Source organism: Manduca sexta, chromosome 14 (assembly GCF_014839805.1).
Source record: "Manduca sexta isolate Smith_Timp_Sample1 chromosome 14, JHU_Msex_v1.0, whole genome shotgun sequence".
In the NCBI taxonomy this organism is placed as follows: domain Eukaryota; kingdom Metazoa; phylum Arthropoda; class Insecta; order Lepidoptera; family Sphingidae; genus Manduca; species Manduca sexta.
Window position 1 is genome coordinate 10,042,703 of NC_051128.1, and position 21,855 is coordinate 10,064,557.

General features: G+C 36.7%; 1 protein-coding gene across 6 annotated transcripts in view; it reads left to right on the forward strand.

Moving 5' to 3' along the window:
- LOC115439824 (huntingtin-interacting protein 1) overlaps nt 1–20,848 on the forward strand; it is a 38,910-nt gene extending 18,062 nt beyond the window's left edge. For 3 of the 6 annotated variants that reach the window (XM_037438403.1, XM_037438405.1, XM_037438404.1), the window contains 22 exons: nt 4,616–4,726; nt 5,175–5,327; nt 7,527–7,684; nt 8,735–8,796; nt 9,670–9,847; nt 10,696–10,816; nt 11,282–11,389; nt 11,779–11,897; nt 11,975–12,071; nt 12,186–12,249; nt 12,349–12,458; nt 12,530–12,630; nt 12,738–13,146; nt 13,392–14,489; nt 14,565–14,927; nt 16,389–16,539; nt 16,853–17,007; nt 17,216–17,336; nt 17,520–17,746; nt 18,202–18,443; nt 18,613–19,000; nt 19,113–20,848. In XM_037438403.1, the coding sequence (XP_037294300.1) occupies nt 4,616–4,726; nt 5,175–5,327; nt 7,527–7,684; nt 8,735–8,796; nt 9,670–9,847; nt 10,696–10,816; nt 11,282–11,389; nt 11,779–11,897; nt 11,975–12,071; nt 12,186–12,249; nt 12,349–12,458; nt 12,530–12,630; nt 12,738–13,146; nt 13,392–14,489; nt 14,565–14,927; nt 16,389–16,539; nt 16,853–17,007; nt 17,216–17,336; nt 17,520–17,746; nt 18,202–18,443; nt 18,613–19,000; nt 19,113–19,142 (4,566 nt within the window). In that variant the 3' untranslated portion in view covers nt 19,143–20,848. The remainder of the gene's footprint in view (nt 1–4,615; nt 4,727–5,174; nt 5,328–7,526; nt 7,685–8,734; nt 8,797–9,669; nt 9,848–10,695; nt 10,817–11,281; nt 11,390–11,778; nt 11,898–11,974; nt 12,072–12,185; nt 12,250–12,348; nt 12,459–12,529; nt 12,631–12,737; nt 13,147–13,391; nt 14,490–14,564; nt 14,928–16,388; nt 16,540–16,852; nt 17,008–17,215; nt 17,337–17,519; nt 17,747–18,201; nt 18,444–18,612; nt 19,001–19,112) is intronic. The other 3 variants (XM_037438406.1, XM_037438407.1, XM_037438408.1) reach the window with 3 other exon arrangements.
- Nucleotides 20,849–21,855: the final 1,007 nt, after the last annotated feature.

Here is a 21,855-nt window from a genome sequence, read left to right on the forward strand (position 1 = left end):
GAGGCTAAAATCCAGTGAAATTACCAGCTAAACCCATTATAAACATCTGTAATTACCTAACAGATTAATAATAAAGAGTAACTATGGTATGTTTTTGTCTATTGTACTCGGGTACCTTATTCACAAAAAACATTAAAAATCCCATCGCGAATTTAGTATTAAATCTGGACTTCGCAACATTTAAACAGGATACGAGGTGATCATTCAATTTTAATTATCTGAAGGTCACATTTCTTGCGAGTTGTGAGGATTCCATAGTAAAGAATCATGGGAAAAACCTTACGATTCTAGTACAAACCATACGATGACTAAACGAGAACAAAAAATTAAGTTCATAGTCATGTCTATTTTATAACGCGTTTTGTTGTACAAGATCATTCAATTAGAGTTAAATAATGCTATTTAATTATAGTTCAGTTCGAAGTACTGGGAATGTATCCACTAAACGTATTAGAGATACGTCATTCAACTAATTGTACAAGACAAAATGTTGAATTATTAATTTAGGCACACAAACAACACGAATACAAACATATAAATTAAATTTACAAAAATATATTTTCATTACGACGTGCACATTCTATACTAACAAAAGAATAACTACGTCTTTCTTCCCTACTATTCCCCTATCTCCTCCTATGTCCTATTCAATTTATAATACGGCTCAGAGAAGTCTATATCAAAAGAGAGATAGAGACGAAAAAAGAAGAATCGAACAAACAACGAAATAAATTAATTAGACATTATTAGATTAAAACGTTACAGCATAGAATAAGTGATTTTGAAAGTATCGACAATAGGATTTCGAAATTCGAATAAGAAAACGAAATAAAAAAAACGTCGAAAATATTACTTAAAAATAAAAGGATGCTCTAAATTATTTCTCTTTTTGCATAGATGAGAACGTTATTTATATTTTTCTTAAGGCCGCGTGGCCTTGTGAAATTCTGTGCTAATGTTATTCGCATCTGATAATGTAATCACACGTTTGTTTATAATTACTGTGTGTGAGCAACTGGCAAGTGTTGTCCGTTTTTAACGTTATTTTATTTATGGTTCATTGTTTTCATGGAAATATTATTATTAAAATGTTAAAAGTCGCGGTATAGTTTTTACTTATTGTATAAATAAGCCGAGTCCTCAGGGTCTGTCAGCACTCTGTCATGAAAAACAGTATAAATTTTCATGTCAGTGAGATTTCCCTTTGATCCCTCATCTTCTCTCTTTCTTCACTGTTTAATTAAATGGGCAACAGTGATTTCTAGAATCCGTCTTCTCCGCTGTTAAAATTGGCCTAAATTCGGCATTAACAATCGATGTCAGCAAAATTAGTTTGAGTAAATTAATTCATGCCAGATTCATCGTTCTGATTGAATTTGCTTTTAACGTGTACGGAATCAAATATAACTTTAGCTTCAACTCATTCTCCATACTGTAATCAAAGTAGTTAATTGGATGAGTGTAGGAACCTTCGAATAACTTTTACATAAGAACATGCTATGTCTATTTCCAATTTTAAAAGAACCACAGTCCATCAAGTTCATTGTTCTTGCCATAGCTCGTAAGTTTGAAATTGCAAGTCTACTTAACAATATAAGCTAATTAGGAGGTGACAGAAATAACACTTTGATTTTTTTATTGAACTGATTAAAGCTATATTGTTGGTAGAGTTCACTTCCATCGATTTGTCTGTTTTATAATTTCAATCTAATATGATTTTTTTTCATCTTTAATGCCTATTTGTTAACTATCATTCAAGTGTAAATCGTAAAAGCCAGCAACTTGCAATACCGTATTAAGAAGACAATATCTGTCAGTATTCCAAACACGTGAGTTGCAAAAGAACTAAAACATTGCACTCGACTGCAGTATAAATCTAAAAGCGTTCCTCCACGCCTCGCGTCTCATGAGTCAACTGGAGTGCGGAAAAACGTTTTAACGCGCGTTGTGTTGTAATGACTTAATACTAAACATTTATTTTCGCTTTTGTTTTTATTAGAATATTACAAAAAATAGGGATAATGAGAATGAATGTTGGGTTTTCGAGACTGTTTCGTTTACGTAATTTTAGATCTCGCTAATGTTTAAGAGAGACCAAGAAAGTAGTTTCTTTAATTTATTTTTCCTATAAAATAACCCCTTTAAGTGTTTTCCCTCGATTTTACACTTCACCTCGACAGTAAACAAAAACAAAAGGGGCCTTGCTTGTTCAGTAACTTTGTGACTTTCCAGTTTTTGTGAATGTCCATTTTCTCAACTTGTAAACAAAGTCGTTAGTATGCTCGTAACTTGAAGTTATGTGGCGAGGGAAATTTTTTGTAAAGAACTTTCGAATTCAAATTGACTTGGTAAATTCATGGAACGCAATTAAAATGTTGTAGCGATAATAACTCATCTATATTTTTTCAAAGATTCACATTAGTATGCTCGTAATCTGTAAAACTAGTGTTAGATCATATTATTTAGGAAGTTTTATTCAACGCTTTTTATTTGTATTAGTTATGATCATTGAAGGAAAACCGTGTTATTTCAAAGCCAATTTAGTTAGTAGTCGCGTTCGTATTTTTTAAATAATAGACATAATTTATACTTTTTGTAAACCTACAAAGTGTTGTTTCCATTGTCGCCTATATTGTTCCTATTCGTACAATAGTAATTAAGTCTGTATTTGTACAGTGTATTGTGTGTTACAGCACATTACAGGCCGTCCGTTTGTCTACTATCTATGTGAAAATCGGTATTCCAAAAGAATGGTATTGTTTACGTGTAAATGTATAATCTACTGACGTAATATATGTTCAGTGTATACTACACGTGGCACGCATATCGTGATAATATTATTGTCCCCATTTTATACTATAGCATTTGTTCTATACTATAGCTCGTGCAAAGACACGCCTTAGCTCGCTTGAAAAAGTTTACCGGGATACAAGTACCGCTTTATATTTTCCCGGGATAAAAAACCTATAGCATTCAGAAGTAATGTAACTTCCTATTAGTGAAGAAATATTAAAAATCGGTTCAGTATTTATAGAGATTAGGCCCTACAAACCTACAATCGAACTCACAACCCTTACTTCTTTTTATTTTTAGTATACATATGTCCATTTAATATGGAAATGCGTTTGATAGTGCAGCGAATTAAGAAGGTATTTGACTCACTGGTATTATTCATACACGTCTTCGTTTCTTTGTGTTATTGATCAAGTACCGGCGAACATGTTTATGCAATCGGTAATGTTTTAGGTGCGATTTAAATCCTGATGATTCGAAGCGCAGGCAATTTAGCAAAAGACTCCGGGCACTTGAAAGACCTACTCCGGGATTAATCACACTACTTTTCCCGGGTAACGTTATATTAATCTAGGACATGTTCTAGTTGTGTGACAAATTTTACCCGTTCAAAGGTTTCTTCGTTTACTTTTAATATCCAAAGTTAGCCAACATAGATCTTTGCATTCATAATATTAATAAATAGGATCTTTTATTAATATTATGAATGCAAATTCTCTTTAAGGTGCTTAAATTCGTATGTTACGACTATGTCGCTTCATACGTCCACTCTGGTAGGCGCCTACTCACTTCCTTCATACTCCCAAAGTACTTGTTTACCAAAACTCTATGCCCTTTTAAATATGCGTAATAGGACATTAAGAGTTGAATCTATTCATAACATACCCCACGCAAAGTAACACGCTTCCAATGTTTACATTCTCTTTATAGTTTGTGTGTTTTTACATGTTTGCTTGCCCTTTTTCTTGTTTACCTTTCCAACGTAATGACTTTATAGTGAGACTTTATACGTTTGGTTTATGTTTGTTGAGGTGTAACCTCAAACTTTTATCTACTAGGTTAGCTGAAGTGTAAGTAAAAGAGTTACGAGCGATCAATTTGAAAATAGAAGCAATGCCTACACTGCACTGCATCACAATTTTTTTACGCCTCAGAGACTTTATATTTAAACGTATCTTTATGTAAGTGCGTAAAGAATTCTAAAATTGTAACAGTTTAACTACTCTATAAGAGCCAGTATATACTATACATAGCTTTGCCCTTAAAAAATAGATCCTTCAAGTGATACTGGTAGGTATAATGTCAGACACACGTGTTCTAGAAAAAAGTATATTCCGCGCAAAAGGATTCCGTTTATAAGTACCATTTGCGTCATAGCGTGTCCACCGCATACATAATGGATTACTTCAGTTGTTATACGTATTGCCGCTATTAATCTATATTAACATTATTTATAAACAGATAATAATAATACCAGCCCTATATAATTATATTTTTCTTTAATGGGAACGGGTCTTCTCTTCTGAGAGGGTGAGCCTTAGCCCACCGTGATGTCCTAGTGCGAGTTGGCTTCACAGTTCACATACTTTCGAATTTTTTCTTAATTCGTAGTTTTGTAGGTTTATAATGAGAATTTTGAGGGTAGAATCAGAAATACGATATTCGATAACACCGTGCATACAACTTAGAAATGTGAGATCTCGTCAACGTCGTCGTAAGGAATGCTGTATCAGGATAACCTTTATTTATACCTAAGACACTATGTAGAGTTATTGTCATAAATATGATCTTATAATTGTGTATTTTATATTTTGTTTTGCAGACATTAGCTATACAGAAGGCGATCAATGCTATAGAGACGCCGGTGAAAGAGAAACATGTCCGCAGCACGATCATCGGCACCTTCCAGGAGCAGAGCGCGGTCACTTACTGGGTAAAATATTTGACCAATTGTTTATTATAATAGCGGGTAAATAATTTGAACATAAAGTGTAGCTACAATAAGGTATAAATTAAATTTTAAATAACCCTTACGAGGTAGTCTGCTCAAGTTATTTGACGTAAGATGTTATTTCACATAATACGTTATTCAGTAGTTCGTAGAAGATAAGTATGGCGAGGATACATTTTGGTATAATGTGTAAGGTGTTGATTATGACGCAGTCCTACGAAACTGACTACTATGAAATGTTTTCGTAGTCAGAGAGCAGATATAAAATAACTGCGTCTTTCAAATATTGTTGATTAAATATGTTTGTTGTTTTGTACGCTCAATATCTGGATAACTACTCTAGATACAAATAACGTACCTACTTGCTTTAAAATGTCCAGTCTTCTAAAACTATCCTCAAAAGCCTCACAGAAGCTAATCCTCTGTTTAGATGGTGGCCATCCGCCAACCGCTGCAAGAGAACCGCATCGTGGCATGGAAGTTCTGCCACGTGACGCACAAGCTGCTGCGCGAGGGGCACCCGGCCTGCCTAGACGACTCGCAGCGGCATATCGGCATGATAGAAAACCTCGGGAAACTATGGGTGAGCAATAACAGTATGGAATCTTTATCTGTCGGTGTTTTACGACATTGCTAGTGAAGTATGGAATAATAATGGTAGTTCTTGTATATTAGTTAATTTCCTAGTTATGCTCAGGTTTTTTTTAAGACGGTTTGTGTAGGCAGCCATAAAAGTAGCTGAAGTAATTCAAAATTTCAAGTTGCCTTCAAAATTTTTCGTCTGTATCAATTATCGTTTTATAGCAAAAAAAACTTCAAACGATTGACTTTATTTTAGATAAAGAAAAATTATAGTTTTATCAAGGGTGTTGCCGGGGGGGGGGGGGGTTGAAAGGAGGGTCATCTGGCCCCGCTAAAAGTTCTAAAACTCGAATGAATTCACCAATTCCATGCCTAATATTATTGAGCGTAATTGGGTATGCTCAATTACGCTTTGTTCTATGTTATTGTTAAGGTGGGAGAGGCACATGTGCTTTGACTTTACCTACAATTCATATTTTCTATATATTTTTCTCATTCTCTATATCAACAACCTCCCCCCCCCATCCCCCACCCCTGGGCCATCGGCTGGCGACGCTCTTGATTTTTATTGACTTTAATATGTAGAAGCATTTTGAAATTGGCCTATTACTTTTGTGCCTGACTATCTATTCCGAGATATTTGGTGTTAACCGGGTTGTAATAAGTTGAAAAAATACAGTCATGTTTTTAATCTATACTGGAAATTTAGGAGTATGTATACCTACTCCCGTATTTTATTGAAATACGTGTTCAAATTGCCGTACATTCACTAAACAGTTTTGTGCCACCTGACCCCTGTGACTAATTAACACGTCTTGGTGTGTGATTAATGCCTAGGTTACCGCATTAGAGCTGCATATATTTCGATAGATCACGAGTGACATAGACGTGTCTTATATTACTCGGGAATTGAAAATTCAACTTTGACTGTTATTACAATGATTAGGTCATTGACGTATATTCTATAGACACGAACGTCCATATAAACTATTTGTTCAAAATCTGAATTAAAATAGCAACCAAAACGTCACTGTTATAACCTATTTATTCACTTGAACAACAAATAATTTTACTTATTTGACTATGAAATATGTTTTATTCAAATCCAGGTTTACATTTAGACTCAAGTTCTTATATCATGAGCGCCACTCCGTACGCAATCACAAGCTGTCAAAATTGACCATAGTAAAGTCAGTTTGAATGGATTGCAGTTCAATTCAGTTGAACACAGTGAATGTTCGGAACGTCAAATATAGTACATATATATCGATGGCTTAGGTCTTATTTCAATCTTAATTATATCGAGCAAAATAGATCGTATTACTGGGGCATAAGTACCTTGGACGCGAAGGTTACGTTATGAATATTTTCAATGTTACTGTCTGTCAACGAAGGCTTGCAGGACAGGTCTACACGGGTTCTTAATGAACAATAATATCCTGTCTTATTATATGTGTACATAGCCCGTTTTTATGACGTGATGAGCAGACGACCTTATAAAAGTCCCTGAGAATGCATTTGTAACAAGTTCACAGACTTCTTTATTAAAACTAAGGATATAATTGATATTAAAAAGATACTAGTGAGAAATTTAATTTTGGAATGATTGAAGGATTCTTTAGAATAACAGAATAAAATTGATATTAATGATAAATTTAATTTTGGAATGATTAAACGTATAGAAGATTATGTGGACTGACGCTTCTGCTACTTATTAAAAATAAAGAAAAATATTTAAGTAATGGATTACGAGTCACGTCTATGATAGATCTAGACGAAAGGAAAGTAACAACTAACATTGCATTTCAAATAATCAATCTGAATACTGTGATCAATCAATTTACTGATCGGTAATGTGTTTGAGTCCGCCTGGTTAGGTACCCCCGCAATGTTTTTTTATGCCGTCACTGTTGTGTTCCGGTTTGAAGAACATTGTAGCCAGTGTAACTACTCGATATAATGAGATTTAATAGTAATACTTACCAAACAAAACTTTGCAATTCAAGTTTTTGCTATTTCTACTGTTTATGGGCGGTCGTATCATTTACTATCAGGCGAAAGGAAAGCTCGTCTCATCATTCAAAGCAATTGACAAACACTGACGGGAGTAGGAAAGAAATACGTGTGAATTTCATTACCTGATCAAGCAGTCGAAAAACTATAATGTCAATTCAGAATTTTCACAATACCCACATTCCAGGTCCACCTGCGCGAAGGCTACGGCAAGCTGGTCCACCTGTATTGCAACCTGCTGGTGTGCAAGCTGAAGTTCCACGCGCGCAACCCTCGCTTCCCGGGCAACATGCTACTCACAGCAGACGAGCTTGACGCTATCGCCGAGAACGATGTGAATAATTAGTGAGTTTCCTTATTTATATTATACTTAGTACGCAGACATGAGAAATATATTGTTTATTCACTAATTTACAACAACGATATTCTCTAGTGATATTTATACATTTATTGTATCTGTTATCATTTTAAGAATATACTAATGGCGTTATTAAAATTTAGCGCTTAGTTTAAGCATTTTCTGGCATGATTTAATTTGGTTCAAATGATTTGATGTAATATTACAGATGCTTCCTCTTGTTTTTTTTATTAATATCCCAGCGCTTGATCGCTTTTTTGGTTTGTGAAGTAATTGTAGACACTGCGGGGTTGTGGTGTATTTAAGGTTAATTTATTTTGAGACAAATAGTATTGATTGATTGAAAATTAATTTAAAAAGTATGGGCACGGCAAAATGATCCACTCAACCTGATGAAACGAGAAATGGGTTGGGGTGGTTACCCCCCGCCAGTCGACATGAATATGCCGACCTATGGGAAACTAGATAACTATACACAGGCTGATCCCAAAACGCGACACAGCCATATAGAATGCTGTGGTGTCCATCAGTGGCGAAGGGTAAAATTTTCCGAAAAAGAACCCGACACAATATAGGTACTATACATGAATGCGGTCTGCGAGTTCTTTTAATGATGATTAGATTTTACATAAATTATAAAAGGGAAGCGGGAATCGAGTTATAAGGACCCTTCGCCACTGGTCTATCCAGATGTCCTCGCATTTAGACGTTATGATAACAGTAACCACCACTGCCTCGGTGGCGTAGTTGTACTGCATGCGTGGTACGACAGCGCTCTGAGGTTCTGGGTTCGAATCCCGGGTCGGACAAAGTGATATTTGGGTTTTTCTGCTCAGTATCAGCCCGGAGTCTGAAATTTGTGCCCGATATGGCGATAGGCTCGCCCCCTATCACATCATGGGACGGAACACACTTGGCGTAAAGTGGGTGCCGTGGTTGCGCCTCTGCATACCCCTTCGGGGATAAATGCGTGATGTGTGTCAATGTCTCACGCGTGTGCAATGTTCATGAATATTTATAGGCAATTTTTGTTTCAGTTTCCAATTGTGTGTGGAGTTATTTGATTACATGGATGAGATTCTTAATTTGCAAGCCGCAGGTTAGTGTGGATCGCGTGATTATAACACATTAAAATTATATTTCGTGCCAGTTTTTGGATGAGTTTAATGTTTCCATTTGGAAGGAAATTAATGTAACTTTTGTCTAACTTCATCCCGATACAAAGTTCAGTATAATAAAAAAATTTGCATTGGTATTTAACTTAATAAGAATATGTTCGTTAATTTCCGCTTTATTATCGGAAATTCTAGGCAGTAAAGTGCTGATAAGAATAACTATGTTTTTTTTTGGAATTCCCTTGTTTTGCAAAAATATAATACCTATATAATTAATGTTAATTTACTGTAGACAGTCATTTGGCATCAAATACTCTCGGTAATTCGCAATACACGAATACGTCTGTACTAGTTGTTTTGTCTTTTGATTTTAGATGATATTTAATGCCAAAGGAATCAAGATGAATTTAAGTATATTGCGAGCTTTAAGTCACGTTTTCATAAAGCAAGTATGTAGTTTGCCAGTTTAATATAGGTGGATTTGAACTTCCGCCCTGTGGTCAGGGGGCGTATTGGGGAATTCCACCACGCTGTCCTCACCCTGTAAGAGGCGAATAGAAGCCATCAGCGATCGTATCTTATTCGCCAGTAGTACTTTATATAATTCACCGTACATTGTGTGAACCTCGTGACAAAAAGCATGGGGGTGTGGTTGGTAGCTCCATGTTATTCTCGACGCTTCGGAGCCCTTCCCATAACTGGAGACGGGCCGCACTTACACGTAACGATAATGTCATACAAATACTTGCATGATGAAAACCCGGCTTAACTCAAAATGAGCAGTAACACAGTCCTCAAGCCGCACAGTGCACGCGTGGTTCAGTGCTACATTAACGTCGGTTCTGTGGCTGCGGCAGTGTTCGACAGCCTCGGCAACGCGCGCGCCAACTCCATGACGGCGAGCGGGCAGTGCCGCCTCGCCGCGCTCATCCCGTGCGCGCAGGACGCGTCGCAGCTGTACGACTGCAACGTGCGCCTGCTGTTCCGTCTGCACGCCGCGCTGCCGCCCGACACGCTCGCCGGACACAGAGAGCGGTGAGCTACACTAATATATAGAACTCGATGACGGCGAGCGGGCAGTGCCGCCTGCAGAAAAACTTTTTCCCACGGGTGGAACCGCAGATAAAAGCTAGTGTTAGCATAGCACAACTAAGTCGATATCGAGCATCGATTAAGGAACCAATCGCGCGAAACATCGCCGCCTTGATCGTCAAACCGACCAATCACGAGCGTGCTCACGACTCGTGCCTTTTTCTGTATAATTAGGCCAAACTTCTGCCTCCGTAACACTTATTTCACTGATAAAATTAAGTGTGATTTCACTACAAATCTAACAGCGTTTGATGTAACCAAAATTAAGAATACAAGTCAATTGTCTAGTTGACGATGTTTTTTAAAATACATTTAACAGAAATGTATTTCATCCTAAATCTATCGGTTTTTTTTTTACAAAATCCACGCAATAATAAATAAGTTATAAAGCTTTGAAATTTAGTGGAATTAGAAGCTGTCAAATAGCATTAATAGTGAAATGTGACGTCACTCAGTACCACCGGCCATAACGCTGCGTGAGTAAGAAAAGGACAGCGCGATAACCCCACCACGCCTCACTTTTGCTTACAGCAACATTTCAAATATGAATAACTGCTTTATTTTTCAACCAATTTTGATGCTGATTTCACAGAAGAATTTTGTTAAAATTTTGCTAAATTGATAGGCTATAGGTTTATATAACTAAACTAATAAGACCCTATTTGTTTTACACACATTTTTTGATAAATTATTTTTACGATATATTTTTTCAGAATAGTAACACAAAAACCGTAATTAAAATTAATTATCCAAGTAATTTGATCAACCAATTGTATTTTATTTTGTCCCAGGTTTCGACAGCAGTTTAGAAAATTGAGTTCATTCTACAAGCACGCGAGCAGTCTGCAGTACTACAGAAATCTGCTGACGTTGCCTGTGTTGCCGTCGAACCCTCCAAACTTCTTGTTACAGGTAAACAGTGTCATCATTTTTTTATGAAATATCATACGTGGCAGGTTAAATCGGCTGTTGTGGTGGCGACGCTATTTCATCACGCAAGAATATATTTTAAATTATGCTGTATTTATTTCCTTCAAAAAAGGAGGTGGTTGTATTGAAACTTTTTATTCATATTTTCTATACAAAATAGTGTCGATGTAACCCACCTGCTAAGTATTTCGCGGATTTTCTTTTTTGTATTGTCATGTAGAACGTGTCGAGAAATATTGTCATAGAAAAGTAAGCTAAATCACTTGGAAAGGTAGCTAAATATAAGTTTAGGATTACGAACTTAAAAACACGGAATATGCGGCAATCGGACAGATCATATTAATTTATGTACCTTTTCTGTGAGATTTCTAGTTCCTGTTAGAGCTATTCTGTTTTTTGCTGTAGACAATACTGGTCAATAGATTTCTGATGGCATGTTTGTTTTAGAGTGACTTCGGCACATACGTGACGCCTGTGGTGTCGATCCCGGAGCAGCCCCCCGACGAGGTCGACACAGTCGGCTCACTCATCGACACGTCAGACACACTTAGCCAGGTATGAGACAGATATCTTTGTCCAATTTTATATTATTATAATAATAATATAATAATATTAACCTGGTATTATATACTGTCCCCCTGCTGGGTAGGGGCCTTCTCTACTACTACGAGGGATAAGACGTTAGGCCACCACGCTGGCCTAGTGCGGATTATACTTCACTTGCCTCATACTTCCTATAGACAATTTCTTAGGTATGCAGGTTTCCTCACGATGTTTTTCTTCACCGTTAAAGCAAGCGTTAACCTGCGGACATTCGTCTCAGCAAACCGATCCACACCCAACTAGACGATCGCCGCTTATATTACTACATAGTATTAAAATGTTCTGAGAATTGTTTTTTAGTTATTCCTATTGAGAGGAACTAGTAACTATATTTTTTACAGAGCACATTCGATCACTTTGAAGATTTAGACACCCGACCCACGCCTTCCCCGCAGCCTGATCCCATCGTCGAACGCGATCGTCTTATAGATCATTTACAGAATGAGCTAAAAAGAATGAGGTAATATTCTCTTCACATGTTAGGCATGATTTAATGTTATCTGTTGTGTAATAAATAGTAAATTTGTTTTATTCTAGGACTGAAGTAGCACAGTTGGTTCAGGAACGAAATTCAATGCTGGGGTCTATGAGAGAGCATTGCAATAGACTGGAGACGCAATTACAATCAGCTAAGGTTAGTTGTTTGAAAATGTTATCTATTTTTAGTGTATAACGATACAAAATTGGACAAACGTATAAGATTGTTATTATCTGGTATTTTTCAACTGATGTAATATTTGTATTGCAGACTGAATTAGAAGAGGAAAGACAGAAGGCCGAAATGTTATCGGTACAGACGCCAGAAATCAAAAGTAAGTATGGAGATATTCGATAGAAGTATCGAGTCAATGTTATTGCATATAATATATGTAATATGAGTTAAGTCGTTAATAAGCACTTTATATATACAGAAAAACTCACAGAAACGGAAGAGAAAGCCAAAGTGACAGATGAAAAATTCCAAAAATTAAAAGGAGCTTACACACAGCTAAGAGAAGAACACATCACCTTAATAAGACAAGTATGTTATAACAAATCGAGTGAATAGTTGCCATGATGTAACAAGCATTAATGTTTTCTGTTTATGTTTAGAAAGCAGAAGTTGACAAATTATCTGCAAACTTAAGAGCGGCGGCAGCGCAACACGAAAGTGCAAAAACAGCTCTGCAGCAACAATTACATGACAAAATGAAGTAAGTAGCATTGATGCGAACTTTTTAACTGAAACTATTTTTTTTATTTAGTCCTTTCGAATACTTTAAAAAGAATATATTTAAGCAACTATAAACTGTAATTTCAGAGATGTCGAATTGCTACAGCAAAGTGCTTCTTCTAGCGAAGAGATAGAAGCGTATAAATCAGAAATATCAAATCTACGCGCGGATTTAGAACAGTCTCGACAAACAGAGGTTGAACTGCAAACTCTCAAGGCTTCAATGGAAGCATTAGAAATAGAACACAAAACTGCTAAAACGGAGCAAGTGGAAAAATTAACAACTGTGTCTAACGAGTTAAAAGAAGCTAAGGAACTTTTAGAAAAAATTAAACAAGAGAAAGAAGAACAACAATTGGAATTGACTAGAGTTAAGGAGGAATTAGTAGGTCTTAGGCAGAAGAGTGGAGATGATTACAAGAAAGCGGTTGAGGAAAAGGAAGAGGCATTGAAACGTGTCGCAAACTTGACTGAAGAACATACAAAAGAAAAAGAGGTCAGTTGTTCATTACTTATGTATACATTTTATGTTCCGCGAACTATTCAGTTATTATTGTGTTTAGTTATTCCTTGCATGCGTACCGTTAGGCTCGGAAATTGCTTCACAATAAGTTTTAATTAGGCTATTCTTGAATTATCAGAATGCTGTCAATAGTTATGGCAGTCTTAGTTCAATCTAACAAAACTTGTGTCGTCCTTTGCATGTTTAACTCATATTTATGCTAGATTTGCTTACATTAGGAACTAACACAATGGACCCGCGAGAGCGTAGATAAATTGAAAATCGAGCTAGAAAACTTACAACAAACACTAACAGAAACCGAAACTAACCATATAACTCATTGTGATAACCTTCACCGAGAGGTAACTAATAAAAACCAAGAATTTGAAGAGATCCTTCGTAAAAAGGACATTGAAGTAAAGACAGCACTTGATCAACTCGCAGGACTACAGACTGAATATGAAAAATGTAAAGAAAGCTACGAAACACAAATTAAAGACAAAGATTCAACGATAGAAAAATTAGAAGAGGAAATAGCGGACTTCATAAATATAAATGAAATGCTAACAGCAGATCTAGGATCAGAAAGGGATAATATTGAGCAAAATCTGAAAGATAAAATACTAGAAGTAGCAAAACTGGAGAGAAAAGTTGTGGAGATAGAAAATATAAAAAATGAAGAGATAGCACAGCTAAAAAAAGCTCTACAGACAGAAGTCGCAGAAAAAAATGAGAAATTAAATGAACTTAATACTATACTTGAGGATAAAAATGTTTTCATAAATAATCAAAAATCTCAATACGAGCAATTATTAGAAAACATATCACAATTAGATGCTTCTATTAATGAGAGAAATATACAAATTGAAACTCTAAATTCAAAATTAAATGACGCACAAAAGAATTTAGATGACCAGATAAGACAGTACGAAGACAAATTAAAAGAAAGTCATTATGAAATAAAAGTACTAAATGATAAATTGCAAAATGTAACTGAATGCAAAGATGAAATTATTAGTAATTTAAAAGGAATAGTGTCTGAAAAGGATGAACAAGTTATAACTCTTAATATTGAGGCAACTAAACTTGCCAAAGATGTTGCCAGACTTACAGAAGAACTCACTGAAGCGCAGGCGGAACTAGAAATAGGCAAAAATGAATTCATAACACTCAGAGAAGAACACGACGACATTGTTGAGATAAATGTTAGCAATATTACTATGAAAAATAAAGAATTGAGAAGTCTGCATGAACAGATTCAGGATCTAGGCGATCGAAGAAATACTTTAGAAAAAGAAAGAGAAAAATTAATACAAGAATTTTCTGTAGAGAAGCAGGTTTGTTTGTAATTATTATTTTAAAATCGTGTTGTCCATTATTGTAACAATAGCTTAATCGTCTGTTTTTATTAGGTATTTGAAAATAAGATTCTAGAAGTTGAATCCGCACACTCAAAGTTGTATTCCGATTTTGAAAATTATAAAAACGAGCAAGAGTTGATGACTTCACAATTGAATACTCAATTAGAGTCATTGACAATGGATTACGAGCAATTAAAACTAGAAAAAGAAACAGAGGTAAAAGCTCTGCAAAATACAATAGAAACGTTGGAGGCGAACAGTTCTGAGAAAATGTCTGAAAAAGACTGCACCATTATAGAAGCACACAAAACTATAGATCTGTTGAAAGCTGAAATAAACGAGTTGAAACAAGTAAAAGCAACAGAAATACAGGAATTTGCAAATATCACATCAGAGAGAGACAGAGAGAAGCAGGTTAGGCACAATATTTTGAGTGAGAGTGTGTCGTCGTGTACCGCCATCAGTACTACAGACTATATAATCACTAGACTCCTAGTATCCGGTATTTTTCTTCAAATTAATCTTGTCAACTACCTTAGGTATGAGGAAGCAGGGTAGATACAGCTTTAGGATGGGTCTTGTCAACATCTTACCGTATTATGTAATTTTGAAAACATAGGCCTAGGGATTTTATAGCCTAGGGGGATAGAAGTAAAATTTTCACAATATTTTCATGGATACCTATAACATTTTTGTCATAAGGTATTATTGTAATAATATAATATTAATAGGTGTAGTTTGCAGTTTCGTCCGCGAGAAATGTCCTTCCCGCTACAATAGTCCCTCAAAATACGAAGTCGGCGTCATTAATTAAAAATTATATATAAGACCACCCTGGATCACGTCAGCTTTCAACCAACAAAAACTGCATCAAAATTGGTATATTCTTTTAGGAGCTGCAATGTCGCATATAGACATACTGATAAACAGAAACACACTTTACACTTAAAACACCCTTCTTTTTCCGTCGGAGGTTAAAATACAATTATGTGTAATTATGGATTTACATGTCAAATGTAATGCTGTTTCTGAAAACTCGAATTATGGCTATTTTTCCGTACCATCGTATCGTGCATGGCATTACAATAATTTATTCGCCACGAAATCAGTATAGCTGTTGTGGTTGCAACTGACTATAATATATTGATCGGCAAGCTAGAATGGCTCCCCGTAAGATGTGTTACCGGAAGCCAATCGCCTGTTATTAGGAATCTAGTGGTTACATTGTCCCTGGTCGTCACGTTCATTCATTTACACCGATGCTGTACAAGTGGTGGAGGTTATACTAACTCACGGACCGCGTGAAGCATTCATATCTGTGTGGCGTATTAGGCTGTAGTGTCGTGATAAATACGATATTATGGAGATGTGGGCTTTGTTACGCTGTTATTACTTATGACTTTTTTTTCCTTCTTCGCCAACCAGGAATATTATTATTTATACAACTTAAAATTTCAGACAAAATATTTTGTCGTAGTTTTTTATATTATAATTTTCTCCCGACGTTCCGAAGACTTTGCAGCCTTCAGGTCACTGAGGAGATTGTGAGAATATAAAGAAAATTATAATATAAAAAACCGCGATAAAATCGGCAAATAGTTTTATTTCAATGGCAACATTCGTGTAAATATAAGAAAAAATACTTTGCGTTTATTATGTAAAAAAAAATCGAAAAATTAAAAAGAGTAATAATCCTGGTTGAAATTAGAATGGCATGATGACTATCCTAATCGCATGTTTTATTTTTCAATTTCTCTGCATCCGCGCATACAACCTACAACTGCATGGGATATTTCCGGCGATCTATCGGACTTTGTGTCGACAACGGGATATTGCGTTAAGTATTATTTCCTGCATGTTACCGTGTCAATTTAGTTAATGGAAAGTAGATTTGAGCGGGCAGAAGAGAAGCGTTTGAATGCGGAGTCTGAATTGCAGGACTTGTTGCAACACAACTCGGTACTTGAAGCCGATCTGGTTGATGTTAAGAGACAACTGCTTGAGGCGCAAGAGCAGCTTGAGAAACGTAAGTTTTCTATGTTCTAGATGTTTCTTCTCATATTTTTACGTATCACGGTCGAAATTCACTAACAATCGCGTTCGATATCTGCAAATATACCCTGAATTAAGCCTATTAAAATATATAAGTATTATAATGTCAGTGAAACGCTTTTTTTATTGATCCATCTCCATTGATTTGAAGATAGCGATTGGGATCGTTTGTCGAAGTTGATGGTTAATCGTCTGATCCAAATCATTTTGGAAATAGTAACTTACAATCTTCAATTTTGTTTTTCGAATTTAAAAACTTTCAAATAATGTTTGACTTCGATTTACAGAAAGGCTAGCCATAGTGTCATGCGCAAGCGACGCAGCGTTAGAAATAATGAATGAGGCGCTCGCGGCGCTTGAGCGCTCGAATGCTCAGGAAACTAACAAAGCAGCGGCTAAGCTCGCCGCTACCAGTCTGAAGGGACTGTCTAGACACACTGAGGTAATAGAATACATATTAAGAATTCATTTTAATATCTTTTGACGCCGTTCTATTGAGCTTGTAGCCATAACACTTGTTTTTATATACATAAATACATTCGTTGTTCATTTTATTAATGGTGGAACAACACCATGTATTTATTTATGTTTCATGTCTCTGTGTTTTTCTAATATAACAGAATTATTATTGTATATTTGTAATGTTTTAGGTAAAAGGTAACGAAGAGAGTATAGCGAAGGCGACGATATTCGTGGCACACAGTACGGCTCAGCTCTCTGCGTACGTCACCGAAGTGTCGCACATATCCACCGATATAGAACTGTCCGACAGTGAGTACATAACAACTAACGTATTACTATATACATTTTTTTTTATTTAATAAAATAGTTATGAATTGTATCGATTTAAAGATACAATATTATATGTCACTACGAGATTTGTAGTTTTACGATTCAACCTTATGGGGTAATTTGACCTTTTTCCCAGTTTTACCTATAAAACGTCTCTTCCAGAGCTGAACAACGAATGCAGATCGATGTTGAATTCAACAAAGCAATGCTTGGAGTCCGTTCGCGGCGGCAGCGTGCAGACGGCGCAGTGCGGCGAGGCGAGCGCGCTGGTGGCGGACGTGTCGCGCGCCGCGTGCGCCGCCGACCGCCTCGCCGCCGGCGCGCGCAGCGTCGACGACGAGCTCGCCGACATGGACGCCGCCATAGAGGACGCCGCCGAGCAGATTGAGGTACGCCACGCAACCTGTGCAAACACAACGATATACCTGACATACTGTTCGCTGCCAGCCGCAGCGACGACGACCTGGAAAAGTTATAGGACGAGATATTTTCTTCAATAAAGTTTTGTTTGATTCTAAAGGCGTGTGAAGGAGATTGAGAATTTTTGGTAACCAACATACAGTAGCTTAAGAGCTTATTTAGGACTAAGTACCTGTTTCACGGTTTTAAAATAAATTTTAACCGTCAGTCCCGGTATGAGATGAGTAAAGTATAAACTGCTCACTTTACATTGCCTACTAACGCACCCACTTTACACAGTATGACTTGAGTTTCGTAGTGTTTTATTTCACGGATGCCACTTGCTGGTGAATTTTTAACAGGCGCTAATTCTTGTAATTAACCTATAAGGTACCACATTCGCTAATCAGGTATACCCTAGAAAATGTACTCGTTCTGCTCTCAGGAGTTGCTGGCGGCGAGTCGCGCGGGTGACTCCGGCGTAAAGCTGGAAGTGAACAGCAAGATCTTGGACGCGTGCACGACGCTGATGGGCGCGGTGAAGGTGCTGGTGCAGGACGCGCGCAAGCTGCAGAACGAGCTCGGCGACCCCCACACCAGGCAGAAGATGTACCGCAAGAACCCGCAGTGGTCCGAGGGGCTCATCTCCGCTGCCAAGGCGGTGGTGTTCGCCGCCAAGCTGCTTGTGTGAGTTATTCATACTTGTTTGTGGCTATCCAAAATATTTGTTTAGATTATTGAAATCTATGTATCTTAGTAACCATCAGAAATTCTGCTCAATAATTTTGATTGATGGTTAATGTCTACTGTTTACCCATGTATTGTTGTAAAAGATGTAATCCATCGTGTCATGCAGCACGTCCGCGGACGAGGCGGTGGGCGCGGCGGGTCGCGTGGAGGGCGTGTCGGCGGCGGCGCACGAGGTGGCGGGCTCCACGGCGCAGCTGGTGGCGGCGTCCCGCGCCCGCGCGCCGCCGCAGACGCCGGCCCTGGCGCGCCTCACGCAGGCGTCGCGCGACGTGGCGGCCGCCACCGGCGCCGTGGTGGCCGCCGTGCGCGCCGGCTCCGCGCTGGTGCGCGACCACGACGCGCTGGACACGTCGGCGCTGACGCTGACGGCGACGCGGCGGCTGGAGATGGAGAGCAAGGTGCGGTCGCTGGAGCTGGAGAGCGCGCTGGACGCCGAGCGCGCGCGCCTCGCCGCGCTCAGGAAGCGACACTACCAGCTCGCGCAGCAGGAGGAGGTAACGCTCTGTGCCCGCACTTACATCACTGCAGTGATCCTTGTGCCTCACAACCTTCTTTAACAGTATGTGTGTTTGAGTTGTATTAAAGTTATTAATTCTTTTGTTACAGAATGGGAACATGACAAATGGAAAACAATAATTATGGAACAGGAAAGCCAAGGACTAGATAGGTTTTTACTTTTTTACCGTTTTCCATAGCGATCCTTGATATGGTGAAAGTACTGGTTTTGAATAACAGTAGACGAATATACAATTTTATAAACGTATATGTACAACGAATTGTATTGTTGCGCGCTCAATTTTTTAAGGGACACGATGTTATGTCTTCCTGTTAGCTTTGAGACGGCTCAGTACAATAGATAAATTCATATACAAAATAATCATGGCATTATAATTAAGACGAGGACATAACGACTGGAGTAGCAGTCCAAGCTTCAATTGCGAATTTAGATATAGTTTCTTTGCAGCCGATTACAATAAACGTTCCCAAACGCTAACGACAGCTGAAATTAACCAATCAGAATTAACTTTATTAGATATTAAAATAAACTATTGCGGATTTTATCACGGGGTGTTGTGTTTAAGGTGTTGATAATCCGAAAAGTTAAAGTTACAATATCTACTTACATTTTTACAATTATATATATGTTTTTATTTAGCCGGTCTTCTAAGTTCCGGCTGCCAAACTTCAAGACACTATGAGCTCATTCTGCGTAGTTCGGAACGACAACAGTTAAATTTAAAAAACAAAATTGTATAATGTAGGTAGATATTGTCTTCGCGTTAACATAAGAAATCATTATTTGACATGTTTTGCAGACTACTTATTCTGATTGGTTTATTTTTTCCATTGATCCTAAGTTACGGATGGGAAGCATTTATTAAAATAGACCATTACATCGAATTAGTGTCTGAGGTCATATATGTGATAGCGTTTAACTCTTAAACGTAGAGAATAACACCAATTAGAGGAACAGATAGCAAAATGAAAATTATAAATAGTCTTTCGTCTCAGAGGCGAGTCATGATAAGGTATTGGAAAGTAGAATTAGAATAGAGTCGCGTGAAGTAAGATATCCACTTGTGAAATTTATGGAATTAATTAAAATACTATTGTATCAATATACGCGTTAGGTATAGCCCTAAATTGTAGTTTAAGGTACATGTCACAGAATAATAAAATATGTTATTAATCAATATTTTAATTAATTATCCTTTGTATCTTTCCTCTAAATTGAGCCAAAAAGTATGCCAGGCTAACAAACTTAAAATGAGAAAAAAAAAGATGTCATAAAGAATAAGGCCCTTCGTTGAAATTTGTTTAGATATGACATCTGTTTATACTTTAGTGTTTAAGTATTGTGAATACCGTTTCTGTACACGCATTAAAACTATCAGTACAGATCATGTGTATCATGTATGAAAGAACTAAGCTTTAAGCGAATGAGACTAAGATAAGTGACAGTGAATTGTTTACGTACCTACCTTTATGTATAGAGATATTTTATATCATGGATTTTTTTGTAAAATGTTTGTAACTTTATAATTTAGCGTGTTTCTGACACTGGCTAGCTAATTGAGAAGACTAATTGCTATTAATGGCAGTAATGAAAATAATAATTTGACGTCAAAAAGGAGCGTATGTTATAAGCATTTTATATTATAGTAACCATTTAAGTAATAACGTGTGATTATTATATCCAAATGAATAAATAGTAGTGTTAATAACCTGCCTCATTATTAACGTACAGGCACATCACAAATGTTATACTTATTTCCGTTATGAATCATTTGTATTATTTATTAATTTGACGTTTCCTAATAAAATGTCTATAAACAATTTAATTGGCTTTTTATTTTATAAATATTATATAAATATTGATTGCGAACCTTTCTGATTTAATGCCTGCCTTCCTGCTAATATTATAGGAAAATAAATATATTTTATAAACCATTTCATGCTACATTGTTATGGTTGGAAGAAACTGTTTGCATATTTCATTAAAAATTGTTAATTACGAAATTTAATAATGTCGGCCATGTTTCTAGTCCATTATGGTCCTTCGAGTCATCCCATAAAAACTGATGGCATGTAGAAAACCGCCATAAATAAGTAGCTATGCGATTGCTTTTCTCAAAGATTGATAATGCATCCTCATTCCACTGACATATAGGAGATAGTTATGATCCTTCAAGATTTATTTAAATAAGGTTTTTCAAAGGTACTAACATTACATTCTGGCTTGTGTACCAATTAAAGGAGTACACAACACACAAATTACACGCAATATTTATGCTTTACGATAAATAATAAAAAGTAAATTAAACATGAACCAGTGATGTATTTACCGGCTATATTTTATCAAAAACTTACACTTTGTATATAATAGTGTAAGCGAAGTGTTTCACACGCTGTATTCATTATATCAATGCCGTTAATAATTAAGTTGACCTCAAGCAAGGTGCGAATATAGATTCTAAGAAATATAAAACAAAGATGGCGGATTACACGCAGCAGAATTATATCGTGTCCTTTACTACGACTTAATTAAAAATAGGTGACCATGAACTTGTGTATTGTATGACATAATACAATATCGCATTACGTACTATTTATAAATGTAGATTTTCTCACAGAAACTGCTAATACAGAGTACTGAGCACAACAGTGTAAAAAGATTATCAACTTATTACTACTGCTACTTTATAAAATATTTTTATATTGTCATTAAAATGATAGGTAGCAGTTTCTTGGGTTTGTCAACGCGTGTGAAACTAGAGACCAAGAACTGGGATTAGATTTCCAAATAATACGTATGTGTCGGGTCTAGAAACTGGCATTGAACGTGTCT